Source organism: Lupinus angustifolius, unplaced genomic scaffold (genome assembly GCF_001865875.1).
Source record: "Lupinus angustifolius cultivar Tanjil unplaced genomic scaffold, LupAngTanjil_v1.0 Scaffold_184_4, whole genome shotgun sequence".
In the NCBI taxonomy this organism is placed as follows: Eukaryota; Viridiplantae; Streptophyta; class Magnoliopsida; order Fabales; family Fabaceae; genus Lupinus; species Lupinus angustifolius.
In genome coordinates, this window is record NW_017726721.1 from 53,328 (window position 1) to 78,421 (window position 25,094).

Here is a 25,094-nt window from a genome sequence, read left to right on the forward strand (position 1 = left end):
GAGCTCAATTTTCAGCTCAAGTTTAGCTCACTTGGTTCATGAACCAAATTTATCGAACTAAATAATAAATCGAGTTTCGAACTAATACTGAGTTGATCCGCTTCATTGCCATCCCTACAATAACAATATATAAAAATCATAAAATTACCTTTGTAAACTTTTTTTTTTGTCTTATATTAATAAGGTAGTCGTTTGGTTTGATGACATGTAGGATATAGTTTTTGTTTTGGGTTTGATAGGTACATAAGTGTTGGGACTCTATATGGGCCTAACAAAAGCCCACACTTCAAAACTGAAACCCTAATCTCTCGCCTCATATAAAAGAAACACTAATTTCCACAGCCACAAGCTCTGAACGCAGAATATCCTCGTCCAAACGACCAAACCCTAGCTCACTCCGAAACCCAACACAATCAACAATGGTATGTCTTTTTCTCAAATCTAATTTCTGGGTTTTGTTCCTTTCACTATGATTATGAAGATCTTATCATAAAATTCAATTTTTTTTATCTTAGTCTTAATGTGAATTTTGTTATTGTTATGTATAGTCGAGGAGAAAGGTTAGGGAACCAAAGGAGGAAACTGTTACACTTGGTCCTGCTGTTAGAGATGGTGAACATGTTTTTGGGGTAGCTCGTATCTTTGCATCATTTAATGATACCTTCATTGTGAGTATATTTTTGTTTTTTCATTTAATTGTAATTTAATTTTAATTATGATTTTATTGATTTTGTTGTAATTGGGTTATTGCAGCATGTTACTGATTTGTCTGGTAGGGAAACACTTGTTCGAATCACCGGTAATTGTCTATTTTTGTTGTTGTTCAACAAGCCAAGAAACAATGTATTAAATAATAGTACTTTGTATTTCAATTTTATTGAATTTTGACTTGTTTTTATAATGTACTAATATAATTCCATATGTAATTTCATGTGCTTTACATTTGTAAATGAGAATACATATTTTTTTATCGCCATTGCTTTTCTAATCTATGATGTATATCTTCTTTGTAATAGTTTTGTGCTTGAGCTGAGAGATTCTGGTTTATGAAAATGTTTCAATTTTTTATTAGTTTCTTAGTATGACAATGGTGTAGTTTGTAAATGAGGACTTACTTTTGTTAATTATGGTTTTTATTTTATCGTCAAACTTAATTACGTTAAAATTCAAATTTTATGTTATGCCATATAAGATGACATTTATATAGTTTAAAGATATATATATATATATATATATATGTATATATCCATGACAGTATATTCAAATGTTTACGAATTTAGGCTGAGTATTTGATTATTTGTTGGTTGATATAGAAATGGTGTCATGGTTTTATCTTATACAATTAGATTCTTATGATTAGGTGGAATGAAGGTTAAAGCTGACAGAGACGAGTCATCTCCGTATGCTGCTATGCTTGCAGCCCAGGATGTTGCTACCAGATGCAAGGTCCATATTTTTAAGAACTTTGATATCTATACTTAAATTTTTATGAATAAAACGTCTTTTTCTTACTGAATTTGATAGAATTCTTTGGATTTTTTGTAATTTCCTTGACTTGACTGAACTCTGAATAGGAGCTGGGCATTACTGCTCTTCACATCAAGCTCCGTGCCACTGGTGGAAACAAAACTAAAACTCCAGGTCCTGGTGCTCAGTCTGCTCTCCGAGCTTTGGCTCGTTCAGGAATGAAAATTGGTCGCATAGGTATTTGCCATTCTAATGATACCATTATTCAATTTGCCTTCTATTTTATTTATCATTTCCGCTGTAGTTGTTGCCCTGCTTCATTTTTATTTAACGTCTTTTGAAATAATATATCTCACTCCCCTTTTATTTTGTAGTTGGTTTTTATTTGATTTGCATTGACCAGTTTTGTTTTTTAATTTGATATCGTTTATCACGTTTTTTAGTTACTTATTTATATATGTATTTTTATTTGCAGAGGATGTGACTCCAATTCCATCCGACAGCACCCGTAGAAAGAGTGGTAGAAGAGGTAGAAGGCTGTAGAAGATTGTTATTCTACGGCTGGTGGTTGGATCTGTTTTTGTTGTCATTTTGTTTCTGTTACTAGTCAGTATTGTGGCATATTGAGATTTGGCTGAATTTAGATTTTAATTTCGGAACTAAGTTCAAATTGTTGACTCCTCTATGTCTTGGCCTACTATTTTAGTTGAGTTTATTTGGCTACTATAGCCTATGGCTATTCAATTGTTTTCTTGATTTATTTCCTTTTGTATGTGATGAACTATGTGTTTTGCTTTTAATATGTTTTTACAGCTAAAATTCATCTGTATTAGTAAATGAATTTTTGTAGTTAATTTTGACTGTATGATTAGAATTTAGGATTCTGTTAATGTTGCTGTTCTTTCATATGGTTTAATATCATTTTTCAATTTCAGTCTTGTTTAAGCCAGTTTAGGAGAAAATTTGTTTAGTCACTTGAAAATTGAAGTAATTCAATCACTCCTATATAATTTTGTTAAAGTTTGGTTGGAAAAATGTTTTTTGTTGTAAGGTGTTAGAACTCGTTTACTCCTATAGGTTGCTATCTTATTTATATATGTATGTAATTTGCATTTATTCACGAGTAGAGATCCACTTATTCCACTCACCATAGCCATTAATTCTAGAGATATCTAAGCGTTTGAATTAGTGTTTAGATTTAAACAATTAGATGTATTTGTCCTCTTTATTCGTTCTTTGGTATATAGCTACCTCCTTTATTGAAATTACCCTAGACTCAAGTTATTTGGTTTCTATATACAAATTTCTTTTGAAGTTCTTTCATCAATGTTTTATTGCATTGGTTCTTGTTGTAGTTTGGGAGTGTTAAATTCCTAGAACATGTAATCTCGGCCTTGGGTCTTAGAAAGAGCAGCATAGGAAAAAGCTATACCTTAATTGTTTCTGGATTTTTTTTATTCATATTTTGGTTAAAATTTTGCTGATTGTTAGTACACTTAAAAAATAGGAGTACATCTTTTATCTCAAATAGGAGTACATACTTGGCTTGAACAAAATAAAATGTGATTTTATACATAAGGAATAAACATACAAATGTAATAGGCAAACATTATTTCATATAATTATCAATTCTCTATTTTTTCCAATTTAACATTATATTACATTATTTCATATATCAAAATAAATATTCATGATAATAGATAATACTAAGAAATGATATCCATTATATTTAATTAAGTTTAGGGTTGAGTTTAAATTTAAAAGCTAATCTGATCGACATTTGAGTTTAGGTTAACTTCGAATTTATGATCGTGTTCAAAAAATAATTCAACCAATATTAATGATTGAATAAGTGAAGTTTTATCCAACCAACATAAATCACGCTCAATGGGTTTTAAATTTGACATCCCAATCTTATAAGAGTGTATCATTAAAAAAATTATTAATCAGATTTTTAACTTTAGATTTAAATTTTTTGTTTTTTTAACCAATCACATTAAAATGATATATAGTGTTTTTATCCATTTATATACCTATGATGATAGTTAGAGTAATCACTACTTAATGATTACAAGCGCAATTTGATTAAGTTTTTGAGAAAGTTATTATGAGGAATAAATTTTAACTTCATTCAAATTGGGACGATTAGTGCTGTGTAATTCGTGATTGTTTTGCATTTAATAGTTCAAAATTGCAGGTAGGTTTTGTAGACGGCTTATAGTCATGAAAGTTATGATATCATGGAAAAATATTTCTGGGGCTTTATCTTTATATTCCCTTCTTCGTATTGTAAAATAAATGACTAAAAAGCTGATTAACTTAAGGACATTATTTATTTGAGGTGTTAGTCTATTTGATTATGATAAGCAATACTAATTGATAGAGATATTTATACACCCTAAAAGATATTAGCTCCTTACTCATAGGTAGGGGTGAGCATGAGCCGAGTTAAGACTTATCCTTATCGGACTTTAAATGTTGGTTAAATAATTTTTTTGAACTCGGGCCTGACCCTATACCTGAAATGATATATATGTAGTGAAGTATTCACATGAGAATAATGCACTGTTGTGATAAATGAGAATACTTAGTAAGACCCAGATCTATTGTTCTCACAATTTTTATATGAGAATTGTTCTTGCTTGAATAACTCCCTATATATGTATATATATATATATATTACTAATCATATGATGAATAAATTAGAGACCAATGATACTTTCGACCAAAAAGTGACATTACTCTATACATATTTGAATATAGACACATACTAACATGATGATTGCGTGACAATGGGATGAGTCATGTCATATTTGGTCTCTATCTGACCCTAAATATTGAATGAATCTAATATTTGAACCTGAACCCGACTCTAGATTCGATGAGACTCAATCTTATTCAGGCCCAATAATAACCAAGCCATATCGGATGAGCTGGTAGGGCCGAGTCCTCTCTATCCCTAGTTATAGAACCAAAGTAACACATTTCTGTAGAGTATTATGGAAATGATAACAATGTAGGTAAAGCTTTGCAAGGCTATACTAAACCTCAAAGAAAAAAAATTGTAAACAGTAAAAGATAATATTAGTTAAAGACAAAAAAAAGAAGGTAAAAAATGAAAATACTATAAAAAAGGTAATATCATTTCATATATTCACCAGTAAGTTATAGCATCATTTGTGAGATATTATAAAAAAAATACTCCTATGTAATTATTATAATATAAGATATTAAATAATCTATTATCTTAATTAATGGAGTTAACCTTCCAGACTAAATCTTTTCAAATAAAGTAACAATAAAAGCAAACTCTGCATTATGTCACAATCAAATCTGGGATTGATTTAAATCTTAACTTAACTAACATATATTCACTCTTAAGAAACATTACCCACACATTCTTCTTCAAATAATATCTTCTTCTTTATTCAATCCAACTTCATTAATTGATTAAAGCTGCAGTTCATTAATTCATCCACTTTTTGAATTAATTAACTTCTAATCAATATTTAGATTCTATTAGAAATACTTAATACTCCACCGAAACTTTCAATAAATAAAAAATGGATATCATAAATTACATGGGAATGATTTAATTAACACAACTTGAGGAGGTAAAAAATAAAGAGACTCCTTTAGTGTATAATTTACATATTTGACACATGAATTTGAACTAAATTTTAATATAAAGGTGATGTTTTCATCCCTCTATCATATTATTTAAGAATTTAACTTAATGCACATCAATCATAATTATGCTAGAGGAGTCACACAATACAAAAATTACATGCAAATATTTTTTTGTTGAGAATTGGGTTGAATACTTCAACCATCTCTACTCTAATCATTTTTGAAATAAGAAAATCATTAAAAGTGATAAAACATTTCCCAAAAAATATTTTTATTATATGCATATAATGAGGCAGTCCTGATTTTCTAGATTCAAAATGTAGGGTAAATGAAAATTAAATATCTTTTCATATTTTCATCACTTGAATGTAAGTTATTGCATTCTTTATGAGAACTTCAAAAAATACTCTATAATATTTATTCACAATCAATATAAAGATTTACATATAATCACTATATTATCCACTATTTATTTGAATTATTTTTTAAGGAGTCAATAATAGCGTGTAAAACTTATAAATATGAATTATGAATAATACAATGATAGCGTGTAAAACTTATATTTTTTCCCATTAAAAATATATAATTATGAAATAAGATATCCAACTTATTCATTGTATTTGCTGGTAGGTTAGGAAATTTAGAAGTTGATGAGGTAATTGTAATACAATTCAATTACCATGTACTCAAGTGTTGTTGAACACGTTTCAACACTTTACAAACTATTAAGTACAGAAATAGGTTGATTAATTTTTCATATAATAATATTGTTTATATTGCATGAAACAATATTATAAACACTTTAAAATTGTTATGGGTCAAGTAGCCCGTTTTGCAATCGTTAGTTTTAGCTATATGGCTTAAGAAACCAGTCAATGCCATGTTATAATTTATGGTACATAATTTCATATATTTGTTTTATTTAATTTATTAATAAAATAAATCAAATATAATGACTTTATACGAGCATACATTCTCAATAATTTATACTAAAATATAAGGTACCTAAAGTAGAAGACATGTTGATATATTGAAAAAATTAAATGAAATTGATATGTTATACTAAAATAATTTTCATTCAACCAAATGAGACACCTAATTAACATACCAGCATACTTTTTATGTCCATTATTTATAAAGCAAGTGCCTTTAATCTTATGAAATGCATGTCATGTAAGCAATACTTGATCCATATTGAGGGTTCGGGCCACAAAAGCGTATATGGTGCTTAATGTCATAAACCTTGTTCCCGAACAACTCATACATAATTGACAAAATCACTACCAAATGAGTCAAAAGGTATGTTAGATCATGATTTTCACTATGTACCTAAACCGAACGTCATATTTAACATCAACCAAGTCATATGTCATTATTGACAAGTCCCAACAATAATATCAGTTGAGGAAAGTGTTTGGAGTTGGTTGCGTTAAATATGACGAACGATTTTGGGTGATCCATGACGTTGCACTCAAAGTCAATGCCGTGTTTATGGAGGAGAGCAATTCAATTAGGTGATCCAAATTATACATGCTTTCCCTTAAGAAAAGATCCAAGTTTAATCTTGCATATGAGAAACCATCAATTGAAAAAGTGTATACTTCAAACGTTCTTAACTAAAACAAAAATTGATTGTATAAGAGGACATGTGTGGCTAGACAAAAAATTAATTAAATTTGATTAACTAATTAATTATTAATGATATTAACCAAATATTTTTACCCTTATTTTTCTCCATATTACTAATAAATAAATAGAATTAAAATATGAGCGTAATATCTATGTACTAACAATGTAAAGATTTATACATAATCAATGTATTATCTATTATTCATTTGTATTACTTTCATTTAAGAGTTAATGATGATTGAAAATAAATGATTTATGATATAGTGACAATGTAAAAAACTCTTACATTTTTGTGCAGACATCTTTTTCTATTAAAATATATCCATTAAAAATATTTGAAATTTAACTAGTAACATTTTTTTTTGAACAAAGGTGTGATTACATCTGATATATTGATAGAGAGAGTGATTTACATGTTCCTAAAACGATAATTGGGCATTCCCAATCTGTTCATAGTATAATCACTAAAGATAAAACTAGGAATTGCATTCCAAACAGTGTGAGTTCTCGAAACAATACCGAAAGAAGCTAATTTATCCGCACAATTGTTACCTTCCCTAAAGATATGTGTGATGTTGTAATTCATTGTATGAAGTTTCTCCTTGCACTTTATCCAATCATTTTGAAGACTCCAAGGAGGATTAGATTTACCACTAAAGATATCCAAAAGCATGCTTGAGTCAACCTCAATCCAAAGATGCTTCCATCCTCTATTATAAGCAATTGTCACAGCATGCAAAGCTGCATGAAACTCAGCGTAAATAGCATTCTGAATGCTTAAATACTTAGAGAATGCAGTGATATAGACTCTGTTATGGTCTCTGAAAATTCCCCCTCCCCCTGAATGACCTGGAGAACCATGAGCCGCTCCATCCGTGTTTACTTTGATCCAACCCCTCTCGGGAGGGAGCCAAGTTACTTCGGTGATCCTAAGGGCTAGGTTAAGCTTGGCATTTATGTTAAAGCTTCTAAGGATCAAGAGGTCCTCAACATTAGGAGAGGCAGAGGCAGAGGAAGAATTTCCTGCTAATGACGTATCCCTCTTAATTCTTCTGATTGCCTGAGAGATTGTGATTAGAATTCCCTCAAACCTTTTCTGGTTTCTGCAAAACCAGATTGTGCTTAAGGTGTTTATTGCACAGGCTATGTGAACCTCTTTAACCTGCTTGTTGTGCATCTTAGCACAGTCATAAAAAATGCTTTGAAGTGAAGAGTTGTTCAGGTTGATTGAGAAAACATGTTTAATCCAATCCCAAAGCTTAGATGCAAATCTACAATGCAGGAAAAGGTGATCCTCTTCCTCACTATGAGAGTTACACATATTGCAAATGGAAACTATTGCACATCCTCTTTTCCTGATATTATCATCCGTAGGCATCTTTTATTCATAATTCTCCAAGTGATGAAGGATTTTGATGGAGCAGTGTTTGCAGACCAAAGCAGCTTGCACATATTATAAGATGTTATAACTTATAATCAGTTGTTAGCTTATTTAGCTAGAAAATAGTTTTTGATTAATTCTAATTTATCTTAATTTATAAATGAGCTTACTTTTGCTGGAGAGGAAGAAAGCAATCTGTAACAGTTCCTTGCCAAAATAATATTAAAATTTAATTGTAGGTTATTTGTGGGTAGTACATCCGATAACCAAAATCCTATAAGAATTTGTGATAATTTTTTTATTAATTTCATTTTTTAATTTAGATTTAAAGTTTTGTTTTTCTTATCCATCACAATAAAATGACATATTATCATCCATTCGTGTATTAGTACTGAAAATTTGAGTAATCACTAAGCAATGATTACAAACACTAATTTAGTTGTATCGACAAAAAAAAAACAATTGTCATTAGTTCAAGTGGTATATGTTTACCAACGGACGTTGTTTCAAGTGGTAATGCTTGATTCCCCTTAAGCAAGGTCTCGGATTCGAGTCTTGTGGATAGAAAAAAAGTCCGCTGGGATAGTTAGCCTCACGTACCTGTGGATGTTCCCGACTGGGACATGATTGCTCCAGTGCGAGGATACCTGTGGGAAACCAAAAAAAAAGTCGTACATGCTTGATTCTCCTTAAGCAAGGTCTCGGGTTCGAGTATTGTGAATAGAAAAATACCCGCTAGGAAAGTTAGCCTCACATACTTGTGGATGGTCCCGGCTCAGACAAAATTGTCTCCGGTACAAGAATACTCGTGGGAAACAAAAAAACAATTTTAGTAAGAATTTTATTTTCGTGACAAAGTTGCTATGTGGAATAAATTCTACCTTAATTTAAATTGAGCATGATTTTCACATGGGTAGTAAAATGCGTGATTGTCTTACGGAAATAATAAATCCAAATTTTAGGTAAGTTTTGTAGAAAGTTGTTAGTTAAAATTATTATATTATGGAAAAACTTCTGGAGCTTTATCTTAATATATCCTTCTTTGTATATTAAAATAAGTGATTAAAAAGCAGATTAAATTAAAGTCCATTACTTATTTGGTTAATTGATTCTAGTGATTATAATCAAGTATTTTGGAAATATATGAGTGTAGGTCAAATGTTATTATAATAGACCTCAAATAAATTTTTTGACTTGATTGCTATAAGGTAAAAGATAGAATTTGTTAACACAAAAAATAAATATAATAAAAGATATAAGGTAAATGAAAATTAAATATCATTTTATATCTTATCTTTGCCATGTAAAAGTTAGTTAGAGCACCATTTGTTAGATCTTCTAAAAAATACTCTTAACTAATTAAAAATATAAAATTATGATAATATAAGATATTAATATATATTAAATAAGATATAATCTTAGTTGTTGGAGTTAATCTTCTAAACTAAATATTTTCAAATAAAGTAACAAAAGAAGCAAACTCTTGATTATGATACTATCAAATTTAAGATTGATTTAAACTATAAGTTGAACTAACATATATCTACTCTTAAACTTTATCCACACATTCTTCTTCAAACAATATCTTCATTCTCTATTCAACCCAAACTCCAAAAATTGATTAAAACCACAGTTCATTAATTCATTCTCTTCTTGAATTGATTAACTTGTATTAAATATTTATTTCGATTAAAAAGGCTTAATACCCCATCAAAACGTTCAAAAATTAAAAAAAATGAATTTCATAAAAAGCACGGAAAATATTTAATTAAAACAACTTGAGAGGAGGTAAAAAAAAGAAGTGACTCTTTTATTGTATAATTTACATATTAGAAACTTGCATTTGAACTAAATTTTAATATAAATGTGATGTTTTCATCCATTTAGAACATTAATCAAAATTAGATTAGGGAGCCACACATTACAAAAATTACAAGCAATAATTTTGTTGAAAATTAGGTTCAATAATTCAACCAGCATTACATTAATCCCCCCTCTTGAAATAAGAAAATCATTTAAAGTGATACAACATTTCCTAACAAAATATTTTTATTATTATAAGCATAGAACTAGGAAGTACTAATTTTATAGCTTCAAAAGGCAATAAAATAAAAATTGAATATCATTTCATATCTTAACTACTTAACGTAACTTACTGCATCATTTGAAACATCTTATAAAAATACGAAACTAATTAAGATACATAATTATGATAAGAGATTAAAAGATAAGAAATAATATATTATGTTAGCTACAAGATTTAATATTCTTAAACAAATATTTTGAGATAAAGTGATGGATTATGAGTGAATCAAATAAAAGATTGATTGAGATCATAATTTCACCTTATATATATTCCCTCCCTCACTCAACTTTACCCACACCTTCTTCAATCTCATCTCTTCATTCTTTCTTTCTCCAATAATTGATTGAAGCTTTTTGTTCATTACATGGCCAATACAAAACCAAACTTTAAACCTGTGTTTACTAGGCAAGTATGGGCTTATAACCTTATACCAGAATTCCATCTCATCAGCAAACTCATCAGTCACTATTCTTTCATAGGAATGGATACTGAGTTTCCTGGTTCTGTGTTCAATTTCCCCAACACTGAATCATACAACTACCATAATCTCACTCCATCCGATAACTATACCCTCCTCAAGGCTAATGTCGATGCTCTTAAAATCATCCAAGTTGGTCTCACTATCACGGATGCTTCCGGTAACCTCCCAGACCTAGGAACCAAGTATCGTTATATTTGGCAATTTAATTTCCGCGACTTTAACTTAGCGTGCGACTGGTACGCCCCTGATTCCATCGCTCTTCTCCAAAGACAAGGAATAGACTTCGCCTACAATGCCACCCATGGAATTCACTCTGCCCAATTTGGTCATCTTATGATATACTATGGACTCTTATACAATTATAATTTGACTTGGGTCACTTTTCACGGTTCTTATGATTTCGGCTACTTAGTCAAGATCATCACAAGGCGCATCTTACCAACTCGGCTGGAAGAGTTTTTATGGTTCGTGAAAGTGATGTTTGGTGACAACGTTTATGATGTGAAGCATATGATGCGATCCTGTCAATCACTCTATGGTGGTTTGGATCGAGTAGCCCGAACTCTCAACATAGATCGAGTTGGAACAAGCCATCAAGCTGGTCCAGACAGCTTCCTCACATTGCGTGTATTTCAAAAGATAAGAGACACTTACTTTATAGATGAAGAACATAAAAAACATGTTAGTGTGTTGTTTGGACTAGAGCTTGAGAGCGGCATGAAGTTACAAGATTTTGTAAATTTTATCTACATGTAAAAATGGTTTCATACTTTCTCATTAAATCCATTGTAGAACAAGTATTAATATAATCTTCTATGAATGAGTTTGCATTAGAGATAATTTGTGCATGTGTTTTACCACTTTGTACGCCAAAAAAGCCAAACAAAAAAGTAAAACAATAACTCCAACATATCCAACTTATATTTTCTTAATTAACTTGCAGGTTAGGAAATTTAGAAGATAATTCTAATACAATTCAATTGCCCTATTTTGTTTAACATTTTTGAACACTTTACAAACTATTAAGTACAGCACTGCTAATTTATACTCAGCAAATAATTCCACCACTGTTCACACACAATTTCAAAGAATAATATAATTTAAAAAATAATGAGTGAGAAAAGTATAGTCTCACATAGAGAACTTCACAACAATAGTGTTCAATGCACTAACTTTTCTACCTAAGGTTAACACTCTTAGATGAAATATAAAAGACAATGTCAATTTTTAACTGTAAAATTTATTTATTTATATCTACTTTTATGTCTGAGTAATAAGGATTAATTATGCAACAAACTGCCATAACCTTTTCTGATTAATTTTTATCAATTGTTTTACCATATCTCAAGCCTAATTTTAGAAAAAGTTAATGTTTTCTAATCTAATTTTCAATTGTTAATTAAAATGTAGAAATCTGGAACATGAATCATTGGGACACGCCTAAAATTACTTTAAACAAAAAGTATGTTTTCAATTAAATGTTATGAAGAAAGCTCAACATTATTTATGAATAGAAAACAAATAATTTGCTTCTTCTACATAAGGTCGTGTATAATCATTGTTAACACTTTAATAACTTTAGTGTTGTTTTTGGTCTAATAAGTTGGCATTACTCTTGTTTTCAATCTTGCTCTTGTATGCATTACTCTAGTTTTCATGCACATTTAAGCCATTTGTTAGAACACTTAAAATATGTTCATGAAATCATAAATATTCACCAAAACCAAACACATGGAGATCTTGTTATAGGTGAGTCCAAAACACAACCCCTAATAGCCAACTTGAATGAATAATCATTATATGTTCTAGAAAATCATGTCTTCATTATCTAACCAGTCAAATGTTAACTAATAAGTAATATAAAATGTTAGTTTATATTTTTATAATTTTTCATTTTAATTGAATGTTATTTTCTAATTGAATGAAGATACAAAACGAGACATGCCATCTCTATTCAACTTGAATAACATAGTATAATATATAAACTGGACTTTAGACTAAAAATTAGTATATTTGCCAGCTAGTCATTTGTCCTATATATGCTAATGTCAGACAATAAAAAATAAAGATGATCAAAGTAACATGTCGATACCCACACACAAAACCATGGAAGAAAATTTCATATTGCAAACAATATCATATTCATAAAAAAAAAATGTATGCAATTATACTGTATGAGTTTTATACATTATCATTATATTATCCACCATTCATGTTTAGTTATTATTGATTCCTTGAAATGAATAATACAAATAAATAATAGATGATATAATATGTTTAAATTTTTTACTTTTATACTAACAATACATAAATATTACACTCTTCAAATACATTAGTTATTCCTTGAAAACACATTTTTTGTGTGGAAAAGGGGCCACAAGCCCACAAAATTTTAAACAAAACGATTACAAATCTGGGACTCCATCCTGTTTAATATAAATAAAAACAATTTCCCAAAAATTCACCCATTTTTCTAACATTGATTACAAATATCGCTATGTCTAAATATTATAGTTGCATAATATTCATTTCACAATAATTATATGAAAAAACACATAAAGTTAAAAAACTATTGGGCCTATTTAATAAAACTAGCTTATTATTTTGAATTTATATATTGTAATTGTGAGATAGCTATACAATAAGACTAGGTGTGAAACTAACTCAAATTTGTTAAATAACTAAAAAAAACATATAATATTTATTTATTTAGTATTTCTTTAGTTTTTATTAATTAAATTATAATTATTGATGGAGTAATTAAATATGTAGATGACTAAATAAATAAGTATTATCAACTTGGTAATATTATTATTAATTTATAATTAAATAACTATTGAAATTTGATAAAACTATTAGTATATTTGGAATAATTTATTTAATAATAACAATATAATAAAATAATAATAATTACTTCTAGTAATTAGTAATTTATAATTATTTATTTATAACTGATATTTTTAGTGTAGTGTAACTAATGTAATTCCGTAAATTTAAAAGGGCAAAACTGATCAATAAATTATGAAAAGCTCTTGAAGTCTACTATCTCTGTACAAATTATTTGGGATGGTGAAATGACAAAAAGAATGTAATATATATACACGGTTAGTGTAAATATTTATACACAATCACAATATTATCTATTGTTCATTTTGATTACTTTTTCTGAAGAGTAAAAAATAATTAAATATAAATGATGAATGATGCAATGACATTATATTAAACTCATGCATTGTCACTTTATACATTTTTCTCTCTAACAAAAATAGACATGCTATTTGACATGTGTTATTTACGGGGGTTCTTTGATAAATTTAATAGTAAGACATGGTTAAGAACACATATTATCGGTGCATTCACATGGTTAAAAACATATATTACTTGTGCATTCATATGGTTAATAATATACGTTTTAGTTTTAGCCTGTATATTCACATGGTTAATAAGATATATGTTACTCGCGCATTCGCATGATCAAATATATTCAAATACACGAGTGACAATGATTTTGTGAAACTTCCTATTAAAAATGTTACAAAGAAAACACCACTAAAACAAAATTGTCATAAACTCTTTTGTGATATATTTCAAAAGCCATATACTTACAATGTCGAATCCATTAAGAATCATATAACCAAACAATGAACTTCATATCCACTCTTTCGATGCCAAATTTCATATAATTGATATGATTATTATGCAACCTAATAACTTTATCAAAACTCAACACGACTTCCCCTAAAAGAGTAAGGCAAAATTATGATACTAAAATATATTAAAACTCAAACAACTTTCAAGATAGCTAATAAGTGATTTTTATTAAATTATTGTGTAAATAAATGAATTTTAGTTATATATGTTTAGCAAAATTATATTTATTCTTTAAAACTTGTTTTATTTGAAGTATGATTTTAAATTAATCTCAACTCATAGGTTTGATTATGTAGTTTGGGTAGAATAACAGGACCATTAAACATTTTAGGAGAGAAAAAATTAAAAAAAAATAACATGTGTCAAATAATAATATGGAAGAAGTTCATTTTATTACATAAATAATAATTAACAGATATGTTACTATATTCATCCAACGTTTTAGTGACTTCCTAATATATAATATTTCTTGCTTTTAATGCTGATATTAATTTTATATAATATTTATTCTCTTAAGTTAATGTTTTTTTATTTTCCTCATACCTTTTTCATGTTCAATTTTTAAAAGGTATAATCTCCTTCTAACTCTAATAACTTATTTATCGAGTTCAAAAGTAGAAATTAGTTGAAAAATAATTATTGCCGAAATAGGGAATAAAAATGAGGAAAAAGTAAATTATAATTTTGACGAATATTAATTATAGTCATATTCACTTAAAATCTTAATCTTAGAGGAGGAAATATATAATTATATTAATCTATTTCTGTGTTTACTCTTTCACTCACTCACTCACTGTTCTGATAGAGTGGTCAATTATTGTTTTCTCTCACTGATATGGACGATCAACCAATGCCAACTCGCTGGTCTTTCCAGGTCTCTTTTTCTCTCCTCATTCACTACTCTTATTTTAATATTTACGAGTCTCGTGTACTGGGTCGTCCCGATTTAAAATCGGAGGTTTTAACTATTTTACCATAGTAACTTAATTTACTTTGTTACTAGTACCGAGAGGGTTCGGTTTTATGTTTCTAATGTTTTTTTTTTATTTACATTTCCTCGTTACGCGAATCGAGTTTTTTCTAATTCTTAGGATCCAATCTCGTTCGGTTTCTTACTACATTGCAAGGGTTTCTACGAATTGTACAATTTGTTGTTGATTTGGTTGGATGTGATGTTGAATCTTGATTTGGTGGTTATGGATTGAATTGAATTTGTAGTGAGATTTTTTTGATGTGTTTGTTTGTTTATTTATTTTGGATCTCTAGGACTTCAAATTGAATTATGATGCGAAATTCGGTAGGAAGAGAGTGGTTGAGAGTAATGAGAGTGATGATAAAGCTGTTAGTAATGGAGATTCTTTGGGTAATGTATCAAATGGCAATGTGAATCCTGTAAGAACTTCGGATAGAGCTATTTATGAGCAGTTTCAAACTCAGGTACTATGTTTCGTAGTTCAGATTTCATGTTGAATTCGTTATTACTCTTTTGAATCTAACTCGTGTTTGATTTTATGTGTTTTAGGGTCAGAATCTGACGCAGTCGAATGGTTTATCGCAAAACCCTGTGGATGAAAGGCCGTATGATTCCTTGACCCATCACTTTATTTTCCCGGGCTGTGTTATTAGCGCACGCATACTCAATCAAAAGCTTTATGTGTGTTGTTATGCTGTTAGGATTAAATCATGTAATAAAAACAGAGAAAGAACATTATTAGCATACTTGGGTTGTCAATCAAGTTATGATTGATGTTGAATAGCTAGTCAAGCAATTACTGAAGTCATCAGCTTCAATGTTTAAAAATGATTTAGTTACAAGTTTGAACTTAGGCGTTTAATTAGGTAACTGTTTGGTAATGGACTATTCCTTTGCTATTGCGTATGAGTTAGTAGTATGCTTGAAAGTGTATGTAACATTTAATGCTAATGTGGAAAAAGAATATTGCTTTTGGAGAATACTATATCATTTGAGCCTATACAAGTGCTACTCCTTGCATCGATTTACATGTAAAACTGATGTGCATGGAAAACCCATAACATTGGAAATTTTCAGAAAAATACTGATTATTATGTGTAATTTAATTTGTGGCTGGATAAAACCCATAACATTGGAAACTGATGTGCATGAAAAACCCATAACATCGGAAACTGAAGTGCATGAAAAACCCATAACATGGAAACTTTTCCGTACATTAATATTATTTTAAAAAAGGAGGGAAATATGGTCAAGCTATCTAGTTCTTGTCATTTGTTATGTGTTAAATGAGAGAAACACCAACTTTATTGAATAAAAAATCCACTGATGTAATTAACACTATCTAGGGAAATTTATCGGAGTGCTATATGTGCTTCATTTGTATCGCAAACATGTCGATTATCATCCGTAATTAACTGAAACAAATTAGTTCATGTCTAACAAAAGTCCTTGATAATCTAAGTTAGTTATAACAGGTTCAGACAGTGATAAGATCAAGGAAAATTATATTTTATTTTGGTCCCCTGTTGAATTTGCCCAAGTTTATGCTTAATCCATTTGTTTGTTGAGGTTCACCCCAACTTTAGAAGTAAACAGACAATATCATGCAGTTGTGCATATTTGATCCCTTGATCTGTACTCAAATTGTAACCATTTGTAGTATCATCTTATGAGGTCACTTGCCATGTGGGACAATATGGAAGATAGAGAATTTCTTCATCTCTGAACTGCTGATAAATGTTATCCTTAATATTTCCAGGCCGAAATCTTTGCTTCCACCTTTTGAGAGTGCAGATATGCGTGCATTAGGAGAGAGCTTAAGTCGGTAATATCCTCTCTTCTTAATCTTTCGCACACACACTTACTTTGGTATCCCATTCTGTGACCTATATTTTCGTTATGTATATCATTGCACACCATACTGTTTGCAGGGATATAATTCGGGGGAGTCCAGATGTGAAGTGGGAAAGCATCAAGGGGTTAGAGAATGCCAAACGTTTACTAAAAGAGGCTGTTGTGATGCCTATTAAGTATCCCAAGTATGTTTCAATTGAAAACTTACTCTGTAATATTCCCTGGAGTTATTGATGTCCTTCTCATTTCACTACTTGTCAAGATATTCTTGTATATATACAGATGGGACCTTTTTGTTTGTTGTTGTAGGCCATTACTAATTTAATTTTGGTAAATAACTGAACTCTTTTTTTTAACGGTTCAGGATGACGACAGCGATAATACAAACATTAAGAATAACTTGGCTTAATTTAGTTGAATTGTATGATGGCTCACAAACTACTTTAAATTTCTGTGCAATGTCTTATGTATATTAATCTTCTTCATCGTTTGTCCTTGTCATAATTCAAAAAAAAAAAGCGTTGGTTGCCGACTACCTAATCCCATTTTTACTTTATTGGAGTTTGGGATCAGTTATGTAAATATTTGCTACAAAGCACAACATAGGCAAAGTTAACCATGAGAGGTCAACCAATGATGCAAAATACCTGCAGATTGGTGGAGGTATTGGAGGAAGCAAAAAAGATTTAAAACATGGTATTTAATGATTTAGAAAAGGTCTATGATAGGGTGCTAAAAGAGGTCTTATGGAAGGCTCTAGAAAAGAAAGGAGTTCGCATAACCTATATCTGAGCAATCAAAGATATGTGCATTGGGGCTAAAACTAGTGTGTAAACACATGGTAGGATCAATGAAGATTTTCCTATAATTGCAGGATCGTACCAAGGCTCAAGTTTGAGTCCTTATCTTTTATATTAGTCTTGTATGTGCTTATTGAGAATGTCCAGGAGTCAGTGCTACCATGCATGCTTTTTGCACATGATATAGTCCTAGTAAACACATGATATAGTCCTGGTGGGAGAGTCTTGGGAGGGGATAAATGAGAAGTTAGAGTTGTAGCTTAAAATAGAATACCACCACCCTTGACCCAAGGGTTAGCCTTACCACTATGCACATGGGATACTCTGTCAAATATAAAAAAAAAAGAAGTAAAAACAAAATATGTGGAATTTAAATTCAGAGAAAAGAGTTGTATATGGAGCCACTTTATCAACGATGAAGCACTCTCTGCCAATATACCTCTAGATCTACAATGAAGCACATAATTTTACCAAGTCAATAAAAAAAATAGTCTGAGATCTGGATTTCAAGCAACTAGTAACACTAAAATGGTTGTATTAAGATATTTCCTAGAAATGGTTAACATATTGATTTGCTAAACTTGCATATGTGTAAAGAAAATTTTGCTAGAAATGCATATTGAAACCCTTTCTCATGGTCAACCTGATCTTTCTCGTTTATCTAGGTACTTTACTGGTCTGTTATCACCGTGGAAAGGCATTCTCCTTTTTGGGCCCCCAGGGACAGGAAAGGTTTGTATTAATATTCATTCACAAGTATTTATAGGGCTGCATCTTCAGTGTCTTATATTGTAAGAGAATGGTATTATGTTTATGAATAAGATGTACATAAACTAAAGGAAATCATGTTTAAAGAATGATATATGTTTTCTATCTTGATGGTCTGAATTTCACTGATTTTTTATTTTATAATTGAATACTGTTGTAACTTTTGGCTTGAATGCTGCAGACAATGCTTGCAAAGGCAGTCGCAACAGAGTGCAAGACTACATTTTTTAATATTTCAGCATCATCTGTTGTCAGCAAATGGCGAGGCATGTTGCTACTTCCCCCCTTCTTTTCCGTTGTCGTTCTGTATACCTTGATCTAAGTATGAAACTCAAACATGTTCATTTTTTCAAGAAACTGACATAGACCTCTTGCTGGTGAATCAGAATAGGATAGTGATAGTGTGATTTTTTTACTAGAAGATATAGTTGTTCTTTTCAGTATGATACGGCTAACTATTTATTGCTCTTCAAAACTATGACACTAACAAGTAACAACTACTGTGGAAATTCGCAAATTGATCATATATCTTATTTGGTTTGGAGAAGTCATTTGTTCAACCCTCTCTCTCTGTTTCATTTGGCCAGATAGATAACGAGCTCACATGCATTTATCATATTAAAACGCTTGTCTATTATTAGATGAGCTCTAAACAACCATTTAATATATAGCACAGATGATTTTGATTGATAACTGGCTGCATGACTCTTTAAGTGATGTTTAAACTGGACTACTAATTCTGTTCAGCTTCTCTCACAGATGAAAGAGTGTAGAAAATACATGCTACTGTACCATTTAATAGCTTTAACAGATGAATCTTTTGGCATGATATTGTTATGAGTATTTATTCTTCATATGCCATAAAATTAGGTGCATATGCTCTACATGATGAGACTATCTAACTCAATACTTGATTTTGTAAAATTACAATCCGTAAACATGATAAATCTAGTAAAAATATTTTTTTGCCAGTATCGTACTCGTTCTCATTTGTGCATGTGCACCTGCACACGACTTTCTTTTGGAATGCTTGTAGATTGTGACACTGCTACTTAATTAAAACTAACATGAAGATACTTCTACAAAGATACTCTTGAATTGGAGTTTAACTAAATTGTCCTTTTTATGTCTCCAACACACTATACTTATACAACAATGTAGCCTTTTCCCATTAGGTGGAGTTGATTACGGAATGATGCCTTAATTACAAATCATGTCTATAGGCAAATCGTTGACATCTTAATACTTCTTAATGATTTTATGTCACATATAGTTTTTCTTGGTCTCTACACCTCTTGCAAGTGTGCATCTTCTCTACTCTCCTTACTGAGGTTTCTACGAGTTTTCTCCGCACATGCCTAAATAATCTAAGGCGAGATATTCTACCATCTTTACTACAATAGGTGCTACCTTCCCTTTAATTCATTCATTCGTAATCCGTTCTTGTCTAATGTGTCCATTAATCTAGCGTAACATTATCTTTCCTACATCGTTTTATTCCCTTATTGGTTTTTTATTGCCCCAACATTCAATCGGTCAATCACATACAACATCAAATTCTTCTGTAAATGAATTCTTAATGGAGGTGAAATCATTTCATAGAAAAAATTGTCTAATCTCCCTCCCCTCAAAATGCTTTGTGCTGTGTTGAGTCATGAATTCTTATTGTGACTTTTCGTTTGGATTGACTTTTTGCTAAATCTGGGATGGAAATGGAACCCCCGGTCTCCACCTTTGGTGGGACTGGGAAACATCACTAGAGTTACAGCTCACTGGTAAACCTTAATGCAAATAGGGCTTTTAAAGTGTACTCATTTTTCCTCTCGTTTTTGTCATATTGAGAACATGTACATTTACAACATTATTTTAAATTGCAGGTGATTCAGAAAAGTTAGTGAAGGTGTTATTTGAGCTTGCAAGGCACCATGCACCCTCGACTATATTTCTTGATGAAATTGATGCAATCATTAGTCAACGTGGTGAAGCACGCAGTGAACATGAAGCAAGCAGACGGTTAAAAACTGAGCTACTTGTTCAGGTGATGCTTGTTTCTCATGTGTATAATCTTAAATTTACTAATTTGATGGTAGTAATATAATTAGTCGGCAAAAAGTTAATTTTTTTTTGCTTAGCTCTGATCATCACCAACCCATAACAATTGTTTATTTTATAAAACACATATTTGAAATCCTCTACTTTATTGATTTCACTGTGCTAATAATACTAGTTTTGGAAATTAGCATCTGTGAGGACATTCTTTTTTGCCTCTGCTACTGCATCAGATTCACTTATCAGCACGACCATAGGCGGACTTTACCTAAATGTCAGAGGTTCAAATTGGGGTGGGGGTGGGGGGTCACCAGTTTTCGGAAGGCTTTAAGCCTTTACCTAAATATCTCCCTAGTTCGGGGGTTAGTCTCACAGCAATGGTGTGGGGATATCGACCATAGTCAAAGACCAATTGTCTTCAAAACATAAAAAAAGAAATTGTACAAGTAGGGGAGTTTTACAATGCAAGGGATAAGATTTTGATAGCTAGAGGTGAATCCACATTATATGCATTGGGGATAAGTGCTCTCACTTAGTTTGAGAAACTCTTAATTTTTATTGACAACTGTGATTGAGGTTTAACCATTTATTTCACTTAAGACAAAAAGAAGGACAAGATTCTCATCCAATAACTTTTTTCTTTTGGTGATTGTTTAGACTTTAATCAGTTTCATACTTATCACTAATCTATCTTGTCGTGGTCTGATTGTGCTTTGAACACTCATACCAAAACACAACAATGAAAACATCATTAATAGTTGATGTCAGTCTAAAAGTAAGAGATCAATATAGCTAACTTGTCTCTTAATGATAGTTCAAGAATTTAGTGATTTTATGACTTTTAAGTCGAATGTCTCTCAGACCAGTCATGGTCTGGTAATGCTTATATTATTGGTTATTTGGTTTACATCTTTGGTTGGAACTTGGAAGCAACTACAGCCTTAACCTAGCATTTGAGTCCTTGTGTTAAAAAAATTTTAGTCCCTATTAAATGAGTACGGAAACTTGAAGATAGACTATAAAACGTGTCACTTCAGCATTTGCTTAAATAAGATGTAATGATAATCTTCAGATATAAAGAGTTTCAGCACTCTAATGTATTGTTACTTTCCTTCCCATTTCTAACATAATCTTGCATTTCTTGTATTTCCCTTGCCACATGCAGGAACATTCTTAAATGCCTATTTGTGAGTTGGTTTTTGATGGGGGTAGAAAGAGAATGGGAAGGGTTGAGAGTCATCTCACAAGTGTATTTCATAGTTCTTATGCATTTCCCTTCCTCCCTTACCCTCCAAAAATCAACTCGCAAATATATTCTAAAAGTCTTGTTCATAATATGAACAGTAAACAGAGATTAACAAGAGATTATTTCTCTTAAAGTTTTACTTATGCAGCTATCATATGATTAAGTTTCCTATCATAATTGGCATTTGAACCTTTTGTTTTTTCTTTTAAATTGGGTCTTTGGGCCCTCTGCAAATTATGTCTGAATGCATCAAGTAAGATGACATGCATTATCAATTTACAACGGAATGGTATATGTATTCTGCTGTGCTTTTTCAAAAGTTAATCATTTGGATTAGATTGCAGATGGACGGTTTGACTCAGACCAATGAGCTTGTTTTTGTTTTGGCGGCAACAAATCTTCCCTGGGAATTGGATGCAGCCATGCTCCGACGTCTTGAGAAGCGAGTATCCTTCCAATATATAATACCTTATTATTTAATGTTCATGTGAATTGAATAGGTCAAATTGATCTGGTCATCTAAATGAAATTTTACTTCACTGACTTTGGAATTGACCATGGCCCATGGGGAAGAAACACATAGAAAATATGTTTCAGATTTTTCTTGGAGCATTGAATTGATTATAGGGCATTTGCTTGAAGCTCATTGTATCTTCTACTTTTTTCTACCATCTCAAGATGTTTGGAGCATACATGAATTCACTCTATTTAAGATCCATTTTGAAAGATAAAAATGTTGCAAACTTCATACTACAATCTCATGTTTTATGATCAGCATATTGCGTAACTATTGGTTATACCCATATATACCGTAGAGATTAGATCATAGTTCAATGCATATTTACATGATGCCCAATAAGCAATGTGATCTTGCAATTGAAAGCTCTGTATATCCTATTCTAATGGTTTGTCCTTTAACCATAATTTTAAGATACTTGTACCACTTCCAGAACCAGACGCGAGAAGAGAAATGTTTGGGCAACTACTTCCTCCAGTGCCTGGTGAGGAACAGATCCCGTATGATTTACTGGTAGAGCGGACAGAAGGATATTCAGGCTCGGATATCCGATTACTCTGTAAAGAGACAGCAATGCAGCCCTTGAGGCGCTTGATGTCACAACTTGAACTGGGAGAAGAAGTTGTGCCTGAAGAAGGTATCTCGTTTACAAAATCTACTTACAAAATTCTGAAAAAAGAACTTAGATACTTGTTTATTAACTTGCTTTTTCATATTTGAGCAATCCTCATTACGCAATTCTTAGTTATTTCCGTAAATATTTTTTTATAGACAAATGTCAGTATATTAGTATTGGCCTATTGGGTCAATTATTGGTTTCCAGTTTAGTACTTAAGTTTAATTTCGCTCGTTGTGAACGTGAATCGATTATTGGTTTGCAGAGTTGCCTAAAATTGGGCCGATCTTACCTGAAGATATAGAGACAGCTCTAAAAAACACAAGGCCTTCTGCTCATCTTCATGCCTACAAATATGAGAAGTTCAATGATGATTATGGTAGTCAAATTCTTCAATGAAAAAGATGTAGCTTTAACTTTCTTCAGCAGTTGCTACTGTTAGATCTCCACAATTGAATTGTAATAAAATTAAATTTGCTGTTGTACAATTAGGAAACTTAGACCATTATTTTGGGTGATGTTCTTTGCAGAATTAATTTCTTCAGACTCGTTATTGGAGTATTCTTTGTTGATCAATTCTCTCCAAACTCGTTGGAGTATCGTCGAAGTGTTATTTGTTAATCAAGTCTATGCATACTTGTTAAACAAGTATTCTTTATCTTAGCCTATTTTATTTTGCTCCTTGTATGAAAGTTGGTGTTATAATCATTATACTAAAATGTTAATCTTTCGAATGAACTATTAATGGTTATGTTCTATTCTGAAAGCAAAGAGGGTATGAAAAGGTTGAAGAGTGCAAACTTGAGTCTATTCTTTTCGTCGCTTCCCTTATGTATTTGTTGTTGATGTCCAATAAGAGAGAGTTTCATCTATTTTGGAGTATAGGTTATATGGTTTGCTTTTGTTCTTTAGGACAAATAGCAAAAGGACAATCCAAAGGTATTAATTCATGATAGTGTCGGATGAGGACAAACATAGAAAAAAGTCATAAATACTTAATTTTTTTTAACTAACATGACATATTTTGATTGATTTGAGACATACTGAGTGACATCAGATCTATGTCGTTCGGATGAGCCGACACTAACTTTTTTACTTTGACACTAAACTACCATCCATGTAGCCGATGCTACACGAGATTAATGCTAAAATATAAAAAATTGCACTTTGTACTCATTTGGTGTCTACCGAAGTGATGCTATTAGTGTTGGTGTCAAGGTGGGTGCTAAATTAGTGACACTATTTCAACCTTTTCTGATAGGGTACCTATTACATATTAAATTTAATAATTGAGAAACTAAATTAATAAAAATATACTACAATTATAACCTTTTTCTGATCGGGTATCTAGTGCCTGAAAAATATTGACAATTTGAGTATTTGACATCACTCATATAGCCATTATGTTGAATGATAACTACAAATTTCATGTGATGTATGAATTATTACACATACAAGATTTCATCCTACAGAAACAGAATATGGTGAACTGAAATAACAATTACCACTTACTTCTTACGAGATTGAGAGTGTGGCGGCAGCGGCGAAACCACCATTTCACAACAGCGGCGGTGGCAGCTCTACTTCGCAGTGGCGGTGGCTCTGTTTCGCACTGGCAGTGACTATCGGAGTGTTTGTGTTTGGAGAGAAACGTTTCTTCTCTGGGAGTGTAAGGAATTAAGAACACTCTGCCCCTCTCACTATGGGAGCTGGTCATGCCCGAAGTCGTAACAAGGTATCCGTACAGGAAGGTGCGGCTGGGTCATCTCCTTCCTTTTTAGGGAGAGCTAATGCTTATTAGATAGTTTGGTTTGACACTGCATCACATCCAAAAAGAAGAAGGGAGCTATGCATCGAAATCAAATTTAGAGATGAAAGTCTTATTTCGTTTCTTGATGAGGATGAAAGGGATTTAAGAAAAAGATTGAAGAAACTGAGAGAAAGAT

General features: G+C 31.1%; 4 protein-coding genes across 4 annotated transcripts; 3 read left to right on the plus strand and 1 right to left on the minus strand.

Annotated features, from left to right (window-relative positions):
* Positions 1–306: 306 nt before the first annotated feature.
* On the plus strand, positions 307–2,263 carry LOC109340517 (40S ribosomal protein S14). Its single transcript, XM_019578228.1, has 6 exons — positions 307–422; positions 549–668; positions 754–799; positions 1,361–1,446; positions 1,575–1,704; positions 1,943–2,263. The coding sequence occupies exons 1-6, from the start codon at positions 420–422 to the stop codon at positions 2,008–2,010; spliced, it is 453 nt and encodes a 150-aa protein (XP_019433773.1). The 5' UTR covers positions 307–419; the 3' UTR covers positions 2,011–2,263.
* A 4,872-nt stretch (positions 2,264–7,135) lies between these two features.
* LOC109340519 lies at positions 7,136–8,104 on the minus strand. Its single transcript, XM_019578231.1, has one exon. The coding sequence runs from the start codon at positions 8,102–8,104 to the stop codon at positions 7,136–7,138; it is 969 nt and encodes a 322-aa protein (XP_019433776.1).
* Positions 8,105–10,557: 2,453 nt separating this feature from the next.
* LOC109340520 (probable CCR4-associated factor 1 homolog 9) lies at positions 10,558–11,430 on the plus strand. The gene has a single exon (XM_019578232.1). It carries the CDS (start codon positions 10,558–10,560, stop codon positions 11,428–11,430), a length of 873 nt encoding a protein of 290 aa, XP_019433777.1.
* A 3,689-nt stretch (positions 11,431–15,119) lies between these two features.
* On the plus strand, positions 15,120–23,687 carry LOC109340524 (katanin p60 ATPase-containing subunit A-like 2). The gene is made up of 11 exons (XM_019578235.1): positions 15,120–15,199; positions 15,592–15,762; positions 15,848–15,903; positions 17,058–17,123; positions 17,230–17,337; positions 18,618–18,684; positions 18,902–18,986; positions 20,598–20,758; positions 22,360–22,461; positions 22,947–23,169; positions 23,414–23,687. The coding sequence occupies exons 1-11, from the start codon at positions 15,161–15,163 to the stop codon at positions 23,545–23,547; spliced, it is 1,212 nt and encodes a 403-aa protein (XP_019433780.1). The 5' UTR covers positions 15,120–15,160; the 3' UTR covers positions 23,548–23,687.
* The last annotated feature ends 1,407 nt before the right edge of the window (positions 23,688–25,094 follow it).

Coding starts and splice junctions, on each gene's coding strand:
- LOC109340519 (XM_019578231.1), bottom strand. CDS start 8,104: ATGCCTACGGATGATAATATCAGGAAAAGAGGATGTGCAATAGTTTCC.
- LOC109340517 (XM_019578228.1), top strand. Junction 800..1,360: donor AACACTTGTTCGAATCACCG/GTAATTGTCTAT, acceptor TCTTATGATTAG/GTGGAATGAAGGTTAAAGCT. Junction 1,447..1,574: donor ATGTTGCTACCAGATGCAAG/GTCCATATTTTT, acceptor AACTCTGAATAG/GAGCTGGGCATTACTGCTCT.
- LOC109340520 (XM_019578232.1), top strand. CDS start 10,558: ATGGCCAATACAAAACCAAACTTTAAACCTGTGTTTACTAGGCAAGTA.
- LOC109340524 (XM_019578235.1), top strand. CDS start 15,161: ATGGACGATCAACCAATGCCAACTCGCTGGTCTTTCCAG. Junction 15,763..15,847: donor ATGAGCAGTTTCAAACTCAG/GTACTATGTTTC, acceptor TATGTGTTTTAG/GGTCAGAATCTGACGCAGTC. Junction 20,759..22,359: donor AAACTGAGCTACTTGTTCAG/GTGATGCTTGTT, acceptor ATTAGATTGCAG/ATGGACGGTTTGACTCAGAC.